The following is a 20,803-nucleotide window of genomic DNA, read 5'->3' as shown; positions in this document are numbered from 1 at the left end:
CACTGAAAGCAAAAGAAACCAAACAGGAAGATCCTAATATTCATCTATTTCAAGCAGAATTTTCACTTGCATAGAAAAAGATGTTACAGGCCTCTACATTCTTTTTCTGTTTCTTTACAAGCTTTTAGTGTCTTTAATCTACTCAGATATTATAATGAGTGACATTCTGCCTCTATAGGGTAGATGAGGTGAATGACTGTGGAGTTATTTTAATTCATACTTGCACAAAGAGGAGGTGAGTAGAGCCCCTAACTTCTTATTCCTACCTCAGTCATGACCTTTCTCTGTGCCCTTGTGAGAATTGCATTATCTGTTAATTTTCTGATATGTAAAATTAGAATGACCATACTCATAGACTGTTATGAGGTCTAATTAGAAAGTGTAGAGAACTATCTGCAGGGCAAGAAATGAGTTCAGCAGCCTGTAACTGCTGTCAGCAGACCTCAAATCCACTGACAGGAGTATGTCTACAAAGGAGGTTTGAGCAATGAAATTAATCACTAGCAGAGTTCAGAATTGGGTGAAACACTGTATATTAGTAGGATTATCCTAGGGAAACCCCTTTCTCATTTATCCCTCTGGAATTTGATTGCCCTGATGGACCTTTCACAGCCTTTTTTTATCACCATTTTTGAAAGATTCGTCAGCGTAACATTTTTACCTGCATGGCTTACCATTCATACCATGAGCAATAAAACCAGGTTTCTGAGCATGCAAGACACGCAGTTATTAGAAAACCTTTTCATTTCAGCAGTTAACTGAATGCCATGCCCTTTTCCAGGAGCAAGCAGGGATTTCTGAATTGCATTGAAAAGTGTCTTCCATGGAATGGTGCCAGTTCAAAGCTCTTGATAACCAGGATTCTCACATGCCCAACTCTCCTCTCATCCTTTTGGAACGCCATAAAAGATATTGCTCATCGTGTCAGGCTGCCATCACTTTCTGACTGTCCTTCTTTGTTCCTTTCCAGGCATCACCGTGGACAAGTTTGGGCTGATTTACTTTGTGGATGGCACCATGATCAGGCGGATTGATCAGAATGGGATTATCTCCACTGTGTTGGGTTCTAATGACTTGACATCTGCTCGGCCTCTCAGCTGTGACTCTGTTATGGACATTTCTCAGGTAAGGCAGTGGTTTGGTTTGGTTTTTGCAGAATGCCAGCCTACACTTTCACACTTATCTGCATGTCTGTGTGCTTCCCAAGCAGGTCTGACAAAGAGGTAAGGGCTCAAGGAGAGTTGCATTTCTACATAGTTTATGACATAAAATTGACCGGATCATAAAAGAATTACCCTGTAAAGACAGAAGGAAAGACTTGACTGCCCTAACTCATAGATTTCTGGGGGTGAGATTTTTAAACATGTCCCAGCCACAGAACTGACTTCTTTCAGAGTTTCCAGTCAGTGGGAAGGCACAGATTCCTGGGAGGGCAGGTTTCATTATGACCAGTTATCACTATATGCCATGGACTGTATGCCATGGACTATATGCCATGCTCCATTATAACATCTTAGCTAGTCACAGCTTTTTTCCTTTTCTTCTCCTCATCCTAATTTGGCCCAGCACAATTTTAGACCTGAATCGAATTAACATAGGAAATACTGATTGGAGGATGTGGTGCCAAAATTAGCAACAGCAGGAAAACAAGAATCTTGAATTGCATCAGATTGCAAATTGGTTGCAGCTACCATCGTGCTGGGCTTTTAAGTCCTGCTACTTCAAGGTGGAGAGAAAAAAAGAAGAAGAAATTTCATTTTGATTTTGATTGCTTTACTGCTGGATGGTGCAGAAGAGAGCCCAACACTCAGTTTTGTGTGGCACTGGCCAACTTGTCAAATTGTGCCAGTTTAGGACAGTGTCCTTTGAAACATTTGTGCCACTTGTTGTTTGCCTGACTGCGGGAATGTTGTCCTCTCTTATGAAAATATAGATCATAGCTGGAGGGCTAAGTACTGTTATTCAGCCACGATAGATGTTAATGGGGTTTCCTTTTTATAACTACCTAGATAATTTCCATGCTCCCATATGGAATCTGTTCTTATTTTTCCCCTCTAATTTAAAGAGATTATTCTTTCTTCCTTGCAACCGGCTCCCACTGTCTGTAATTTATGAACAAGCTGAAATTATGACTTTGAAAGTTTTTCTGCCTTCTATAGAGGGCAGATTTTGATGGTTAAAGGCCATCTTGTAGTATGTTTCTCATTTTACAGACATAATTTTTTCTTCATGTGAATTTCAGGGTCAGTTACCACAAGACGGTTGTATAATCAGGCTTTAGAAATTATTTACTTCCAGGTTATGTAGCTCCTATGTAAACCAGCGTCATGTTCAAACACTTCTGAGATGAACATGTATCAGCTCAAGACTTTTTTTTCCTTTCATAAAATGACAGGAACCATTTTTAGATTAACCTGTACTGGGATTGGCAGATTAACCACTCCTGTTCTAGAGAAACAAGAATACAAGCTTAATTTAAAAATAAAATCCAGCTTGGGAAGCAGCTTTTCATCATTTACAGCAGATAGAAGGGTCTTTTCTGCCAGGTCCCTGAGGCTCCCTGGGACATGAGGACATGAAATATTTAGCTGCCACTGTTGACAAGGAATGGTTTTTAAGAAATTGAAAATTCCCTTGTCAGTTCAGAATAAACTCAGCTCTTGATGCTAACTGAAGACTGCAGAGCTTAAAGACCACTGAAGGGATGGAGGCATGAATTATTAAAGAGAAAACCACAGGCTATAATGTTTTACTACAAGATGGGTTAAAATAGGCCAGGAGCTGAGAAAAGGAAGGAGATTTTGCAAGCAGAGAACCAGAGTAGACAGAGCTCAGCAAACTGCTTAGCAGTGAAAATGAGCCTCACGCACTCAGGCGTCAGAAGACACAATGGACGAAATACCTTACATCTGATCCTTTAAAATAAATGCTGAAAAGGCATATAGAAGCATCAAATAAAGCATGGCTGTAGCACAGATGTTGAACTACAGGCCTTAAAAATAGGATTTTTTTGTGTTCCTGAATCTTACCTGGTCTCTCAGTTTTAAATAAAATCACAGTGAAAGACGGTTTCCTGGATCTGATTCTGCTGGCATCCACTCCTCCTTCCAATAAGGTTACAAAATGTTCCTCTAATCCTAGTCACGTGAGACAAATGAGAAGAAGCAGCAACTGAGATGGATGGTGGGAAATGAAGGTTCAAAACAAAGAAGCTATACTGGAACTGATAGGTTCCCATCAGCACAAGAATTATTTTTTTATATATATATAAACTTGAAATAAAATAAAATAATCCAAAAAATGCGCAACTTGGAGTTTTTTTACAAAAAAAATTGTTCTGAATTCTGTTGGTAAGCATTTTTTTAGGTTTGGCAACTAAAAGAGAAGACTCACTTGAAAAGAGTGTATTGCAGAAGCAGAGCTAGAAATGAAGTCAATCTAGTGCTTACTCGCTTGTGGTGTTGCCAGTCACTGTTTTAGTGGATTATCAGTGTAGAACTGCAATATGTCACTCCTGAACCCATTTTTCCATTATGCTAAAACGAAATGTGAAAATCACCGTGAAGGCACAAGTATTCTACTCCATGAACTGAAATTGCCTGAGATTCCTGTGAATTGTTATTCTGCATTTTTGCAGCATAAAGCAGAAAACCATAGGTTATAACAGATATTCACATGTGCTGGCACAGCTGCCAGTTTTGTGTCTATCCCTCCTTGTCATTTACCAAGAGGAGTTCAGCCACTTGTGTGAAAAATCCTTTAGTAAAAGAATCACTGTTCTGTGTGTCTGATTTCATAGCACTTCACACAGCAAAATTTACAGTCCCAGGTCTCTGCTATGAGGTCCAGCTTCCATCAGTTCAAAAAGCACAGGAGAGCGAAAATCGTGGAATGGTTTGCCTCTGTCCATCATCCTGTTCCCACCAGTGTTCCAGTGCAGAGTGTGGGTGTCCCCCTGTGACTGCTTCATGTGACCAGGAGCTAAGCCCCCTTGCTCGCAGCAGGTTATATCCTCTATGGCCACCTATCAAGTAATAATTAGTTGTGGAGTTTTTCAACCATTTCCCCTTCAATCCATGCTGATTCCATCCTCATTGTGATTGATTTATAGCAATCATGCAGTAGAAAAAGGTCTTGCTATAAAAATTCCTTTGTGTGTTTTTCCATGAAGGTTCGCCTAGAATGGCCCACAGATCTGGCAGTGAATCCCATGGATAATTCACTCTACGTCCTCGACAACAACGTTGTGCTGCAGATCTCTGAGAACCACCAGGTGCGCATCGTGGCAGGGAGGCCCATGCACTGCCAGGTGCCAGGCATGGATCACTTTCTCCTCAGCAAGGTGGCAATCCACGCCACGCTGGAGTCTGCCACCGCCCTGGCCGTGTCCCATACCGGGGTCCTGTACATCGCGGAGACCGACGAGAAGAAGATCAACCGCATCAGGCAGGTCACCACCAACGGGGAGATCTCCCTGGTGGCCGGCGCCCCGAGCAGCTGCGACTGCAAGAACGATGCCAACTGCGACTGCTTCTCGGGGGACGACGGCTACGCCAAGGACGCCAAGCTCAACGCGCCGTCCTCCCTCGCCGTGTGTGCAGATGGGGAGCTGTACGTCGCCGATCTGGGGAACATCCGAATCCGCTTCATTCGGAAAAACAAACCGTTCCTCAACACACAAAATCTGTATGAGTTATCCTCACCCATAGACCAGGAGCTCTACTTGTTTGACACCAGTGGGAAGCACCTTTATACTCAGAGCCTTACCACTGGAGATTATCTTTACAATTTTACTTATTCTGGAGACGGAGATATAACCCTGATCACTGACAATAATGGCAACTTAGTCAACATCCGAAGAGATTCCACAGGGATGCCCCTCTGGCTGGTGGTGCCTGATGGCCAGGTCTACTGGGTGACAATTGGTACCAACAGTGCACTCAAGAGTGTAACAACACAGGGACATGAAGTAGCCATGATGACTTACCACGGCAACTCTGGTCTCCTTGCCACTAAAAGCAATGAAAATGGTTGGACAACATTTTATGAGTAAGTATTTTATGAATATTGGCACTGCTCACTTCATTCTGTGTTCTCTGAACCGTGCAAGGTTGGTAGAATTTAATTCCCTGTTCAGAATTATTGTCCAAATAAAATGGCCTGAACAGGGAGTGTTGGATTTCACACAAACACTAGATACTGGCAGTAGGTGCATTAGAGCTTGAATAAGCTCCCTCTACCAAGTCAAGAGTCAGACAGAATTTCTGCTGAGTTTTTCTAAGTAATTTGGACACCTGGTTCTCCTTAACTGTAGTCAGGACTGGAGATTTAGGTTGTGTGTCAGAAAATTTTTCTTGGCTTTGAAAGCCTTGGAAGTATGAAAGATCCATCAGAGCCTCTTTTTTCACAGGTTTTCACCTACCTCCTATGCTGCAGTGTCTTTGTTGAGCCTGTTTGAAGTGTTTGATGTAATATGACAATTGGCAATGACTAATGAGAGCTTGCTCTGGGAACAAGTCTGTAATTAATGGACTGCTCAATTCCTCCTGTTGCAATTTGCCTCACTAAGCTTTAAAAGTAGTCTTGGAACTGTTCAAGACTATCCCCAAAGAGTTTTTAAGCAGAGAGAAGACAGGATGCATTGAAAAACCCAGAGATGGCAGTATCTTGAATATTTGTACTTCTTCTCTGTACTGCTGTTAGCACTTCCCTTCTTATAAATATCACAAAGCGAACACATTTCTGATATAAAAAAGGACAAAGATAACTGGGTGAAGAGCACCTAGAAGGATTCATCCTGCTGTTCAGAGCACTTTCCCCTCCCTCTTCCTTAGTTTAATTTTTATTTACAAGTGTAACCTGTTTGAAATGCTCCTTTAAATGCATCATTTCCCACATGGTTTGAATGGTTACATGGAAGTGTTCAGCTGCCGTAATAATAGACCCATTGTAAGAAACCAGTTTGGATAGAATAGACAGTTCCCAAGATGACAAACAAAAAAGTTGCTAAGAAAAAAAGGGATTCAGGAAAGGAAAGCTGGCTAAATCCACATATCTGTGTGTTGATATGTGGTTGCTTTGGTTCTCTCCTTAAAATGTTCCAGGCCCAGTTTCAAATTTCTTTACTTAATACTCACTACTCCTGCTCTTGCCTTGAAAAGATTCATGTGATGAATCTTTTGAAATGTTGTTAGCATTTCATCAATGTTCTGCTTGCAATTACTGTAGCAATATTCCTCAGTGAATCCAAGTTAATACTCTCCATCTCTGAATTTGCTTGAGGAAGGCCTTAGGGAGGAAAAAGAGGGTGTTTTTCTCCACAGGAGTGAAAGCCAGCTATACTGTCAGGACCATTGTGCTAAATCAAGGCGGTATTTTCTTTTTGCAAAAAACCCTATAGTTCCTGTGCTTGAAAACAGATGCAGCCACAGACAGTGAAGCAAACTAAACATTACAGCTAATAATGGTCAGATTTATACCTCAAACATAATCTTTTATTTTAAAGTGCAACTGAAAATATAAAGGAGATAAAATGAGACAGAAGCTCAAAACCAACTTGCTCTGTGGATATATTTATAACAGTGATCCATTATTTCTTGCTGTCCAACAAAATAGAGCATTTGTGAAAGTCATCATTCTGGTCCTTTTATGCACTTCAGAAGAGTCATAAGAAAGCTTTTTAGAGCTAAATGGAAGACGGTATTCTCTAGTGGCTGGACTATGAAAATCTCGACTAGAGCAAGTCAGCACTGTATGATAGCACAGCATCACTGAATATAGAATTGTGACTGTGCCTTCAGAGATACCTCATCCAAACCTGTGATCACTTATCTCTGTTTAACTGTTCCTGACAGTTTCTGATGCAGCTGTATAAAACTACAGGGTAAAAGTCTATATCTGGATTAGTTACTTCAGCCTCCCCTTGCCAGGCAGGTGGAGAGAAACAGGCCCATTCAAGAGGAGTTTCTTATGACTTATGTCATAAGAAAGGTATTTCCTTTAAGATGAGAAGAGTTGTATTCTGAAAGTTTATCTCTGCAAAGGTAGTAGAGAATTATGAGTTCAGATACAGATGTTTATGTTGCAGATGTCTACAGTTTGGTAAAATGGATCCTGTCAGTCATCTGAGTTATTTATAAATATTGCTAGTGATAACAATGTATTTACCTGTATTATTATTATTGTTAGAAAGCTTTTTTTATATGCTCAGCCTAAATCTTCCATGCTTGAATCGGAGACTATTCTTTTTCATCCTATCCTATCCTATCCTATCCTATCCTATCCTATCCTATCCTGTCCTGTCCTGTCCTCTCCTGTCCACTAGGCACTTGGAAGGTAGATCAGTGATTTAGAGGGATTGATTCTGTCCAGGTTTTGCATATGTAACCAGGGAAAGAATATAAAATCAGACTGATAAAATTAGAATATGAAATAAGAGTCAAATATTTCAATTGCTTGATAAAGTAGATTTCATTTAAACAAAATATGTTCTTATACAGTCTGATGCCAGGATACACATGTAAGTGGGCTGAGCCTTGGCTCTCCGAGTTGTAGCAGGCCATCAAGTCTTCAGTGTGATCCTCACATGATTCCATGGCAAATCTGTCTAACTTGTTGCTTGGATGGACAAACTAAATGAATACATTTACTCATCACACTCTACTTGCAGTGGCTAATAGGAAGCTGATTTTTCCTGTGCAGCATTGATGTGACTAATATTGTCAGGTCATAAAAATGCAGTTTATGAAGAACAGTGGAAATTGAAGGCTGGGCAGAAAAACTCTTCAAAAATTCATTCATGGGGAGAAGAAGAAAGATTTGATCTATTTATCTCAACATGAATGAGACTGGAAGTGTCCAGATCACAACATGTCAGCCAAAGCTCTCACCTAGAGATGGACTCTCAGTCTAACAGAGAAAGGCTTGAGAAGGGTATGGGGCTGGAAAGCAAAGCTAGAGAAATTCAAGTTAACAAGAAGGTGTGATTTTGTAAGGCTGATGATTTAACTGGTAGAGTGGCCAACCATGAAAGCAGTATATTCTCCATTTCTTGGTATCTTAGATCAGGACTCTGATGCCTTTCTTATAATACAATATCACCAGAGAGAGGATTTGCATGACTGAAGCACTAGCTGCAGGGGTGAGTGCAGGCATGGCAGGATGAAGTCTGAATTCCTTATTATCAAGGAAGCTGAAGAAGATGGTGTAAACCAAATAAAATCAACATCCACTACATTCATGTTACTGGTTTCTCTATCAGAGCATCAGGAAACATACATTAGGAAGGCTTAAGTAGTTTTGAGAATTCCTGTGAACATGAGTGGCTGGAAGGTGCTCTAAAGGAGGTTTCAGCCTTGACTGAGGGGAAGGTTGAAGTTCATGTTTCTACTTTGCTCCTGGCCAAAGAGATAAAGGCATCAAATCTGACTCTGCGGAAAAGTTTCATGTTTCTCACAGCACACAATAGTTGTTTGTGGGCCAGGGCAAGCTGGACATGACTGCCTAAAAAGTTAAGAGTAAAGTAAATCCAGCTGTCAAGTTTACACTGCAGCAGTGGCACCATGTTCTTCTACCCATGAAGAGCATCCTCAAAAGATTTACCTTTCACCTGACTGTCTACAAAGGACCGTAAATCAGAAACCCAGCATGACAGAGCCGTGGTGTTGTGCTAGTGGCATCACTACGTGTTCATCATGGAATCACAGTACCATAGTATGGCTTGGGTTGGAAGGGACCTTCAAGAACATCTAGTTCCAGCCAACATAGCCAGCATCTCTGGTTCTCCTCCAGGTGCTGTTCTTACCAGGCCATTTCTTAGCCTTTACCATAAGGCTGCAAAGAGCTCTGACATGTGGGCACACAGGTGTGACTCTGCAAAGGAGGAAAGGAGGCAGGATGTACTGATGCAGTACTGGAGGTCTGTCTTCAGGGCACACCAGGGAATCCAGGTCCTCCAAGGCTTCATGCTGGACTGGTACATTGTCCCTTTCTTTCTGTGGGGAAAAGGGCCGGTGCTGGCTTCAGGCAGTGGCAGACTCACTCACAGCACTTACTGCTCTGCCTTTCACACATCCTACACCCAAGCCTGCTCTAACAATCCTGTTTTATCAGGTTTAGCTCTGAGTAAGACTCAGTGTATAATGGTGTGCAGTTTCCCTTTTTGTTTGAGAGTGAAACTTAGCTCCCCACAGTAATTAGCCTGTCTCCAAAGACTGATCTGTGACTACTTTGAGGGTTTTAGCATTATATAGACCTTTCCTGCCCCTGCAGTGGGCTTGACATTATCTGTCAGTTAATGCAATGCAGCTCAGCTTGTCCAGTAACTGGATTAAAGACTTTTCTTCCCATTGAACTGGTGACAGTAACAGTGATAATCAGCAGCAAAGGAAGTTGATCTGGAAACTCAGCCAGGGAAACGACTTCTTGTTCAACTCCTCCAGTAAAAGACAAAGGATGCTGTGTGACTACTTGATGCTTTGTTGCTGCTGCTTTTCAACTTGACCTGAAAAAATTGCTACCAGCCTTTACAAAGTTTCTTAGCAGTTGCTGTTTGTCTGCTTCAGAATCCGGAAATTCTTATTAATGGATTTGTTTAAATCAAGAATACGGCAATTATCTTGATTAGTTCACTGAGATGTTATCACTGTACATTAATTCAATTTTCCTCTGAGCCAAAGTCAAACCTTCTATGCATTATTTAGCCCAGATGAGGCTCTTTAACTTAGGTCCTTTGTGTGTCCAATTAGTTTTGAAGGTCGCCTCCTCCCATACAGACTCAAACATTTGCGCATTGCTCCAGCCAAGCCCAGAAATTCAAAACCTTTTCACAGACTCCCCAAGAAGTGGCTCACAGCTGTCTGGAGGGCAAAGGCTCTCATGGAGCCGGATCTTCAGATGAGTGGCAAGGGGAGCTTTGACCCTCTAGCGCTGGAGGCTGTTTTACAGAGAACCAAACTCTGCCAAACCTCACACACTGTAATGGATGGAAGGTAGGAGCCAGCTGGACTGAGCATGCAGGAGGACCTTGAATGGCTTCCCAGTGACCCCCAGGGCTCAGCAGAGGTTCCACCCCAGCACCAGCAGCTTTTAGTGCCAAAGGCAGTGCCCTCATCCGTGTGACTGTGATTTATCAGGTCACACACAGAGTTTTACAGGATTTGATTTAGTGTAGTTCAGGTGAGGGTCTTCTTCTACTCCTGCAGCAGACTGGAGTATGAGAAACACCTTTGGCTTTTTTCTTCCCTCCTCTTTTAGCACGATTTCTTGGTTCCATTTGTTCCACAATTTCTAGACGATAAAATGATAATATTGTCATTATTGTTCTTCTGACAAAGTTGCAGTGAAACTCCAGTAAGTGTCATGATAAAATAGCAATTCTCTAGTACCCTCACTAAGGCATGAGGTCACATTTTGAGCCATTGCTCTGCCCTGAAATGAATGTCTGATAGCAAAGTTTAGTTGAAAACCAAGGGAATTATGAGTATAATAAAGCTAGAAAGAGATCTTTCTCTTCTTTTTTGGGCAGTGAGAAAGTTCAGCAGACTGTGACCACAACCTGGTCTTTGGTCATTAGGGAGAGGACTTGCCTTCATGCATTTTTGAGTATTATCAGTTTGTCTGTTATAGATTTATTTTTAATGTTGTGTTTAATGTTGTTTGAAAAATTGGGATGAGGCAAGTTTGTTAAGAGGCTCTGGGTGCGCGTTGGTGTAATCACATGCAAAATATAGTTTGCAAGGTCCATTTAGACACTTTGGCACTAAATGCAATATTATTATAGTGAGTTTTTTTCTGATCTATTTGACTTGTGTTTTAAAAGGCTGATGAAATGTGAAGAAGCTAAAATCAGGAAATGCAGAAACTCAGGCAAGAAATTGATTTCTGAATTGATGGTGCTTAGGATGCTCTTTAATTCCCAAGGTCCAGGTCTCTACACAATGGTAATGTGATAAATGAAAGCTCTGAATGTTTACAAGCCAACAATTAGACCTCATAAGCACCAAATACCATTTTAATTCTGTGCATTGAACCTTAGCTAAGTACGTTTCCAGTTGGGAATGGATGGCAACGGATTCCTTTGCTGGCCTAATAATTGCCACTGTAATTGTAAGTGCTGAGGCTTTGCAGCAGGTTTGAATGGGAGGCAGCAGCTGTGTTAGCAGGTGATGGATTCATTGCTCCAAGTGGCTGCTGTGTGCACTCCCATGCTTCAGTATTTCCTTAATTCTGGGGCTTTCAGAGCATTTGGAGAGCACAGAAGTCTTAGGCTGTGATGAAAACTGGCCCAGCCCTAAATCCTGATGCTGTGGAAACAGGCTAAGCAGCTTAGCTGCAAAATGAGGTGACTAGGAGAGATTTATGTTACTGCAAATACCAGGGCACACCTGCAGCTACATAAGAGCCAGTCATTTGGCCTTCCTCTCCAAGCTGAGGTGTGCCCTGTAAGGGCCTTTATAGGGCTGAAAGCAGAGGTGGAAGGAGCCGGCACATTTAATTTGTTAAGCATATTGTCTCTGGGATGTGCAAGTCTTCACATCCCTGGGAGACTGTGGATATGTGACAGGTATGTGTTGTGTGAGCTAAATCGGGGAAAAGGGAGAAAATGCTCCAGTTCTGAGTAAAAACAGAAAAAAGAACTGCTTGCCAAGAAGAAAACGCTGTGTGTGTTCATGCTAATGGGCTTCCCACACCTCCGTTTGCATTGCCACCACAGTCCTAAAAGGAGCTTTAGTCTGGACGTGAGCATTTTACACTTCATCTGTCACCAGTTAAAAATAATAATAAAAATGGGAACCATCTTATTGCTCTACCTTCTAATTTTTCTTCTTTTGTAAGGCAGGACTTTCTTGCAGCTGCAAATCAGTAAGCTGTCCCCCCAAAGCCAGTCCTTGGCAGGTCCCTGTCTGGCTGCTGGGCAGAGAGGTGCAGCAGCTCCTGCACATGCAGAAAACACAGATGGTCCTAGTTCCTTCCGAAGGAGGTTAATGGGGTGACTAAGGATGTGCCAAAAGTCTAATGTACTTCTGCAGACATCTTAAACCAGTTCCAACAGATCATTCCAGACTGTTCTGGCCCAAAAGGAGCCTTGCTTCTCAGGATCCAAAGTCCCAAATGGAAGTCTTTGCTCTTGATGAAGTACTGTGAGTTTTGTACACCTGTAAAAATGTAATCATGTAAATTAAGTGTATTGTACTTAGTCATTTTGACTTTACAAGAAAAATCTGTGCACAGAGGTCTAAGTGCCATCACACTCTTTCATTCTTTTTTTTTCATGCCATTTGAACTTAATTTGCACATGGAAAGGTTACTGGCAGATTTCTCCAGTTGCATATTTGCAAATAATATTTATTTGCCCAGCAGAGGTGGAGAACCATTTGTGAGAGTGCTAGAAGCTTGAGGTCCAGGAGTATTGTAAAAATACTACTAAAAAGGCACTACAGAAATACTATGTAAAATAATACTTATTTTACACTACATAATGTTATATAAAAAGGCACTGCTTGCCTTTTAGTAAGAGCATCCTGCGTTTAGACAAAGGGAAATGCCTTTAAACTGAACAAGGGTAGGTTTTAGAGTAGATGATAGGAAGAAATTCTTTACTGTGAGGGTGGTGAGGCACTGGCAGAGGTTGCCCAGAGGGGATCTGGCTGCCCCATCTCTGCATGTGTTCAAGGCCAGGTTGGATGGGGCTCAGAGCAATGGGATCTTGTGGAAGGTGTCCTGGCCCATGGTGAGGTGGGTGAAACAAGATGATCTGTAAGGTCCTTTTCACCCCAAACCAATTTGTGTTTCTGTGATTTGATGAATATAAAGAGTTGTCTGTCTACTGCTGCTGGGGGCCGTTAAACTGAGTTAAATAGACTTGCATGGAGCAAAGGTTTTGTGCACACTCTCAGCATTTTTCTGAGTGCCATTCAATTAGGATAAAAAGCTGTGACTCACAGGACATTGACTCAGCACTTGTCACATGAACAAGCTCTCTGTCTGCATCCTAGCTTTTGAACTCCTTATTTCCCTAACCTGCAGATCTGCTTCCTTTTATACACCTGTTACACCAAACTCACCCATTGGACTTCGGTGCAACACATCTAGATTTGTGACATTATTTTTAGGAGGTGAATCACGCTTACTTTTAGGAACAGCTCATTTTTAAAATCTAAATTAAGCAATAGAAATAAATCACTCATACCTACTAATCCAGCAAGTAAGAGATGCCAAATTCAGATTTATCTTACTGAAACTTTGTAACGTTTCCAAAGTTGATTCTGCCCTTACAGTTCAGACTGATTTTTATATATAGGACTACTGATGTTGTGGTAGAAGGAATTTGGGGTGTTACACAATGCACCTTCAGTGATAACAATGTTTTCTCTGCTCAGAGGAGAGACTAAATCATATCCCTTGTGTCTTGTCTCAGCAGATGGGATAAAGAGACTGCCTGTGATGTTTTCTGTTTAAGATTCACATGCTGGTTTAGGAGGAGATGTGCAGGTGATTGGAGACAGTGCAAGCAAAACACATTTGTCTCACTGCAAACAGGGCAGCCACAAATCTGGAATAAATTGTTTGGTACTGGGAGCACTTTAGCTCTGGCTCTTGTGTGGATGCAGCTCAGATCAAGGCTGTGTGCTGCTAGCTGCTTGGAAAAGCTTTAACTGATCTCTGCCAAACTCCTGCAGTGTAGTCCTGTTTTCATCCTTTTCTTGTTTTTTTTTTTTTTTTTTTCTTCTTTCTTTTCCATTTTACAAGTGGCTGATTGATTGCTAGGATATTTGAGAGAAAGGACAAGACTTGGATAATCCATGACTGAGAGGCTGACTGTAGAGGGCAAATGCTTTCTCCTATCTTACTACCTCCCCTTCTGCTCAGTGGGCAAGAAAAGCCTCATGTGATGATGTCTTCAAACCTGAGGGATTGCAATGAGGTCGCCCTTTAGTCACTATAACCTAAATAATTAAACTTGGGCAAAAATCATCTTTTTAATCAGCCCTTCCTCACATTAAATCTCTGCCACCATATTCCAAAAGTAAAGTACCAGCACTGTGTTCAAATCTGAAAAAAATGAGAGTGGAAGAGGAGACAAGTTTTTTTCTGTATAGTGCAGAGCCAGTCCAGTGACTGCTCAGGGGTCTCTCATCAGCTGCCATTCAAGAGTACTTTGTGTTTGCTTTGCCCTGCCTTGCCCTCCCCTGCCCTGCCCTGCCCTCCCCCCATACCCCCCCTTCCACTCCACTCCCCTCTTCTGGGTTTTTGGTTGGTTTCTGGCTTTTGTTATTAGATGGGGTGTATTTTCTTATTCCCCAGCTCAGAGTAGTCCCAAAAAAAGCATCAAGAGCTCTTCAACCATCTGCTCCCTCCAAGGTCTGATCATCTGTATCCAGATCCCCTCTAAGACATTTCTCTAACTCATTCTTGAAAGGGGTTTCCAGTGCTCCATCTGTTCCTCTGCTTGGAGGAACCATGGGCCTTGAAACTGTTCTGCAGCTTCTAACCTGAATTTTCATTGTTTCCATTTACTTTCTGTCACATCCTCAGTAGCCATGATAAGCAATTTATTATAATCCTCTTCAGAACACCCATTGTTAGGGTGGCATCTTCCCACTTTTTTGTTTCCCCTTTTCTGAAAGAAGTCTTCTATTTTGGCTTTGCCTCTTACATCAGGTTTTCTAATGTTATCCTTATCTTGTTATCCTTAATGTATCATTTACATTATTTTGTCATTCTGAGGAATGGTGCCCTTTACTGGACAGTGCATTTTTTCAAAGGCTCACCAATGGGTAGCACAGGAGAACAAGACCTCTTTGCTTGCCCACCATTTACTTTTCATCCCCAAGTGATACATTTTCATAATATGATCTACTTAGTGTCATATAAATCATTCTTAAAAGCGTTGTGGGCAGAACTTGAAAAAAGTCAAGTATTTATCCCTGATTGATTTTCTGGAATTTTTCTGTTTCTCCCTAACTATTTAAATACCCCTTCCCTGAAGGTCCCTCTCCTCAGAAGGCCCAACAGCCCTCCCAAGATCAGCCAGTAGAGCTCCATATTGCTCTCCATTTCTACTACAATAACCTCACTTCAGAGGTCCCTTGCTAGCCTTTTGGGTCTGTGAACCTTTTTGTAATGCCACAGATGGGAGGCATAATGATGTGTTTGCTCTCTTAAGTCAGGAGGGCTCTAGACACAAGTGTCTGTTTCTCTTTTTACCAAAAAAATAACTCCCCCAGCTTGTTAACTGCTGTGGGGCCTGCATGTATGAAGCTTATTTTACCTGGGCCCTGGTACACAGGTGTCCACATCACAGAAACCTTCCCAGATGGTGCTTATGTTGATTCCTCATTGGAAAGCCCAAGGACACAGTAGGGGTGAAAACTGGTCTGCTTTTTTACACTTTTAAATCAGTCCTTCCATATGGTCCTAGGAATAGTAAAAGGTAGACACGGGGGTTCAGCTGTGCTCAGGACTCTACACCATGTTCACAAAGGACAATTCTCTATCTGATGTGGCCAGTCTGGTCCTTGCTGCTACCTTAATATTTAGCTTTTTAAAATTAGATAGGCAAAAAATTGAAATAAATTGCTGAGCTCAGGACACAACCAGACAAATCAGTTGGTGGTCTTCAGAAATTCTTAGTTCTGCTAGACAGGATGCACAGGCCAGTGCTTTTCTGTAAGTCATAGCATAGTAGATGGGAAATAAAGTTACTGTTGTAAACAAGAAGCATAGGGCAGGTGAGGAGTGTTGGAAAAATATTGTTAAAATACAAGCTAATATGCATTTAGTAATTTTCTATTCTTTGCTTCAATTTCTTCAGCTAAAAGCTGTAATTTTCTTCTCATGAGGACAGAAAAAGTCAAGACTGTCTGAAAGAGTGACAGTGCATTTTTTCTCTCTGAAAAATCTGGATGATGACTTAAAGAATTGATCTGTGCTTTATAGGATAATTCATCCTCTGTTGATGCTGTTGACTTCATTACATTCTCTCTTTCAGATATGACAGCTTTGGCCGCCTGACCAACGTGACCTTCCCTACTGGCCAAGTGAGCAGCTTCCGCAGCGACACCGACAGCTCCGTGCATGTCCAGGTGGAAACCTCCAGCAAGGATGATGTTACAATAACAACCAATTTGTCAGCATCGGGGGCCTTCTACACCCTGCTCCAAGGTGAGGTGGGGCACCATCCTTTTCCTGACCAAACTGCACACAATGGATCAGGAAACAGACATCATCTTAATAATCCCAGCACCAAAAATCACCTGCATTCTCAGTGCACCAGAGCTCCTCACATGCTGGTACAGACACACACTCACACCTACTTAGCCTCATTCCCTCTGCAGCTGTTTTTCTGCTCCATTCTCAGTCAGTCCCCTTGCCATGCAGGCTCATGCAGCACAGTCCTCCACCATCATTACCATTATTGTTGTAACTTAAAGGGTTGCATAAATCAAGCCACACTTCCAGCCAACCCCTTTGCTTCAGTCTCTTAATGGCTTCTGACTTTACAGTTGCTCTCCTTCTGCAACAGACTTCCAGCTGGTTGCTGAAGATCTGATTCTTTGTTCACTGGTGTTTCAAACATTCACAAGGAAGCATCCAGAAAAATGACCATCCCTGTGCCCAAAAGGTCTGTGTTTGAGCTAAGAGGTAGTGTGGAGAAGCACAAAGGAGAAGTGGACAGGTGGGGTAGGACTGGTGGGACCACTTTGTGTGGAGATGAGCACAGTTGTGCCTGTGGTAGGAAGGTGGGAAGCAGAGGACTGATTAGGTGGAGGAAAAGGGAATGAAGTGGGAAATAAAAGAGGAATAAATAGCAGGGGAGCACTGTGCTGACATGCTGGTAATGGCAGAACCTGTACTGCACAGTGCCAGCCTGGATCTCTGGGTTCTAAAAGCTGAAACCTCCTTAGGATCAGGATGAGCTATCACACCTGTTCTCTGGGGCTTGGGGAAAGGGAAGGAACTTTCAGACTCTGCTTTCTTTCCTCCCCAAATCTCATTCACTCTGGCAGTGACTGATTACAGTGGAGTGTGAAACATTTTTTTTCCTTGTGAGGAGCAAACTGCTCCAAGTGGGGCAAGGGTATTCCAGAGTCACATTTATTCCCACATCTCTGGGATACCATTTCTTTCCCCCTCCCTGTAACAACATCAACCTTTCCTAAAAGAAGGTGCCTGTTATGAAAAGCCTGAAAACTGACAACCTGAAAGCCTGAAATACTGCTTTTACCCTTCTGGACAGGGCAGCTGAGAGGGTTCCAACCCCCTCAAGCTGTCCCCATATTCCTGTAGGGAAGCACCATGACTTTCTTATTCTTTACTTGAGCCTGTAAGACAGATGCAACCTACCCCACCCCATTTCACTGATTCACATTAAGATGTGTGGCGACAGCACAGACATGAGGTTGGCTTCACCTCAAGAGCCTAATTAAGCAATGGATCCCACTGTTGGGGGCCCTTTAGTGACAAAATTGACTGGTGTGTGATTTATACACTCAGCACTGAAGGCACAGTTACATAATGGCACCACAGTCAATTCTGTCATTGTCCTGCCCTCCAGCACAGGGACATTCTGGCATCAGGACATGCAGAATTGCAAACAGCTTAACTATCTTCAGAAGTATAGAATTATGAAACTGTTTGCATCTGAAGAAACTCACTTTAAACAAAGATCTGGATAATGTTGCAGAAGAGGTGGCTTGGTGAACCAAATTCTTGGTGAACCTTTCAGGAAACCTGGATCACACTGTGAACAGGTGAGATCTGAGAAGACATTTTCAGAAGATTGCAAATTCCTGTAGGATGGATTTAGGAGCTTCTACAACAGGCACATCAACACTCCAGTGGGATTTTGTCTTCTGGACTAGTGACAAAGTGAGCATTTGTTCAATGCCAAAGTAGGGCAGTAGTGCCCTAGAGCCAAAGCAGTCTAAAACAGCATTCAACGGCCCATGGATTTCATGTAACCCTTGAGAAATGCCTTCCTGAGCCAGGGAAGAGCCTTCTCTTGGGAAAATTTTGAAAGTAGAGGATTTACATTCCCCACACTGTACCACAGCACTGGTGACAATAACCCTTCTGTGGTGATTGTGTAAAACAAAGGGAACATCCTGTGTCTGATTAATTTCATATAAACCTTCAAGCCTTCCTCTGCTTCCTGGTGAGGGAAAAAAGAGGGAGGAATATATCCCCTGTTCAGGGATATTTTACTGATTTGATTTAAAGCACATCTCCTAATACTTTAACATCAAACCACGCATCTAAGGAAGGTGTGGCAGCCAATTGGCTGGCCCTTCTCTCCATGTGCAGACTCAAGCGTGGAAGGGGTTTGATCTGGCTGGAGTCTGTGTCAAAGACCATCAATTTACATACTCAGTGGTAGAGCTAAAATACTTGGATCTGCATTGTGGATCACTGCTGTGTGTTTTTGGCAAAATCCTGTGCCCCAGCGGTTTCATTATCACTACTGTGTAAAGTTGAGCGGTGGTTCTGCTGAGGTGTCTGTGACAGAACTCCAGCTGGCTACCACAGGAGCAGGATGAGACCCACATAAAAAAAGACCGGTTGGTGTCCCTTTCCTTCCTTAACTGTACCAAACTGTGCTCTTTGCTGATCTATTTCTTGAGGACAAGAAATGGTAATTTCACTGTGAAATTACCTGCTGAGCTATGGCAGAGCACTAGTGAACAAAACCCAGCTTGCCTCAGAAAGGAAAAAAACTTAATGGGAATTTTCAATGTTTTTATTCACAATTAAAAGTTTATGGCAGCCTGGGAGACAGAAATGGTAATATTTTCCAGCTTTTGAGGAGCTTCAGATAAGGCAGTGTTTGTATAATATGTTTTAAAGCCATTCTGCACTGAGTCTCATGCTTTCTTACCCTTCATGAGCTACTCTCGGCAGAGATAAATGCCAGCTGGAGATTCAAAGGATGGGCTTTCAGCCTGCCTGATTCCTGAAGGATGTAGAAAAGAGATTGCTCTTCTGTTCAGCTCCTGAATTCCCAAATACTGGCCTCAAAATCTGATCTTTCTTGAGCTAGTGAAGGCCAGATGTATAGAGACGTGTGGGAGCTTTATGCCTCTGCTTTCTCTCCAAACATGAGGACTTCAGTTGCCTCCTGAAAGCTTTCTCAAGGGAAAGGATTTGGCTGTTGTTTGGGGAACTGGTTAGCATTAACTTGCTGTGCAATTTCCTGTCACTTGTGAGACAGTGAATGAGCTGAGGAAAGTAGGTGGCCCCACTTTCTCATATACTGTTGTGAAATTAGGATCTTTAGGATATAAAGGCATGGAAAGTTTTCAGTCAGACTGATTTAAAACAAATATCTCACCACACAGTGTTTTAGCCTAGAGGAAGATATTTGAACCTGCATCCTTTGGTAAGGATTACACAGTTATTTCACTTTTTTAACCTGTGGAAGACTTTCTGCAATAATGCCGAACCTCATCAGAATGAAAAAGCAATTGTCCATGTTTACTTTCCCTGATGAAATTGATATTTTGGTCCCTTTGAGTGGGACAGGTGAGTAACAGAGTGCATTTGGTTACAACCATCTGAAATGCTCATGCAGCGTAGGTGAGGGAGCAAATGAAGAGCTGGAGCTGTATCATCAAAGATCAGCAAAGAACTCTTTTCTGTCTTCAGACCAAGTCCGAAACAGCTACTACATCGGTGCTGATGGCTCCCTCAGACTGATGCTGGCCAATGGCATGGAGGTGGCCCTGCAGACCGAGCCACATCTGCTGGCTGGCACTGTCAACCCCACGGTGGGGAAGAGGAATGTCACCCTGCCCATCGACAACGGCCTCAACCTCGTGGAGTGGAGGCAGAGGAAGGAGCAAGCGAGAGGGCAGGTCACCGTCTTTGGCCGTCGGCTGAGGGTAAGTGAGAACCACGAGCACTTTTGTCCTCCACTTCCCATCTCATCAGTCCCCAGTCTCATGGCAGAAAGGGATGGGTATGATTTGTATTGTCTGCAAGGGGGATGGAGCTGCAGGACAGAGAATTGTCTGTTCACCCTCAGTGACATAACCTTTATGACTGGAATATATCATTATGTCTCCTTATGTACTGGTGTTCCCTTAGCCATCAAAGGTGGTGCTGCTGATCTCCCTACTAGTCCTCTGCATCACTGGCAGTGTGTGACCTCCCATCAGACACCACAGATTTAACCATCATCTCAGGCTGTTCCAGCAAGCCAGGGACAGTCATAACTATAAAATACCACACCAGTTAGTGCAGATGTTTTCTGCCTGTGCTGCTGGTAGTCATAGAGCAGAGCACTGAAAGCCTTCTAAGCATATCAGGACAGGCTGAGAGAGCTGGGGTTGTTTAGTCTGAGGAAAAGAAGGCTCCAGGGAGACCTTAGAGCACCTTCCATTACCTAAAGGTGTTCCAAGAGAGCTGGAGAGGAGCTTAGGACAAGGGCATAGAGTTGTAGGGCAAGGGGGAATGAATTCAAACTGAAAAAAAATATGGTTTGGATTAGATATTAGGAAGAAATTCTTTACTGTGAGGGTGGTAAGACACTGGCACAGGCCGCCTAAGGATGATATGGCTGCCTCATCCCTGGAAATGTTCAAGGCCAGGTTGGATGGGCTCTGAGCAATCTGATCTAGTGGAAGGTGTCTGTGCCCATGGCAGGGAGGTTGGAATTAGATCTTTAAGGCACCCTTCTACCCAAGCCATTCAATGATTCTGTGAATACTGTTCATTAGGAAACTTCAGAAAAATCTCTGGATTCCTGAAATTGCTAATCTGTTGAACCTTTTGAAGAACTGGACTTACAAGGCATTGCACCACA

At 42.6% G+C, this 20,803-nt stretch overlaps 1 protein-coding gene across 1 annotated transcript in view; it reads left to right on the top strand.

Moving 5' to 3' along the window:
- The window catches only part of TENM4 (teneurin transmembrane protein 4), a 591,112-nt gene that overhangs the window by 547,037 nt on the left and 23,272 nt on the right, over positions 1-20,803 (top strand). Inside the window, exons 25-28 of the mRNA XM_041414180.1 lie at positions 971-1,125; positions 4,172-5,049; positions 15,992-16,164; positions 19,645-19,880. Coding sequence (XP_041270114.1) covers positions 971-1,125; positions 4,172-5,049; positions 15,992-16,164; positions 19,645-19,880 — 1,442 coding nt within the window. The remainder of the gene's footprint in view (positions 1-970; positions 1,126-4,171; positions 5,050-15,991; positions 16,165-19,644; positions 19,881-20,803) is intronic.

This window comes from Onychostruthus taczanowskii, unplaced genomic scaffold (genome assembly GCF_017590055.1).
Source record: "Onychostruthus taczanowskii isolate IOZ18803 unplaced genomic scaffold, ASM1759005v1 scaffold44, whole genome shotgun sequence".
NCBI lineage: Eukaryota > Metazoa > Chordata > Aves > Passeriformes > Passeridae > Onychostruthus > Onychostruthus taczanowskii.
This window is presented reverse-complemented; position numbering and strand designations above follow the sequence as displayed.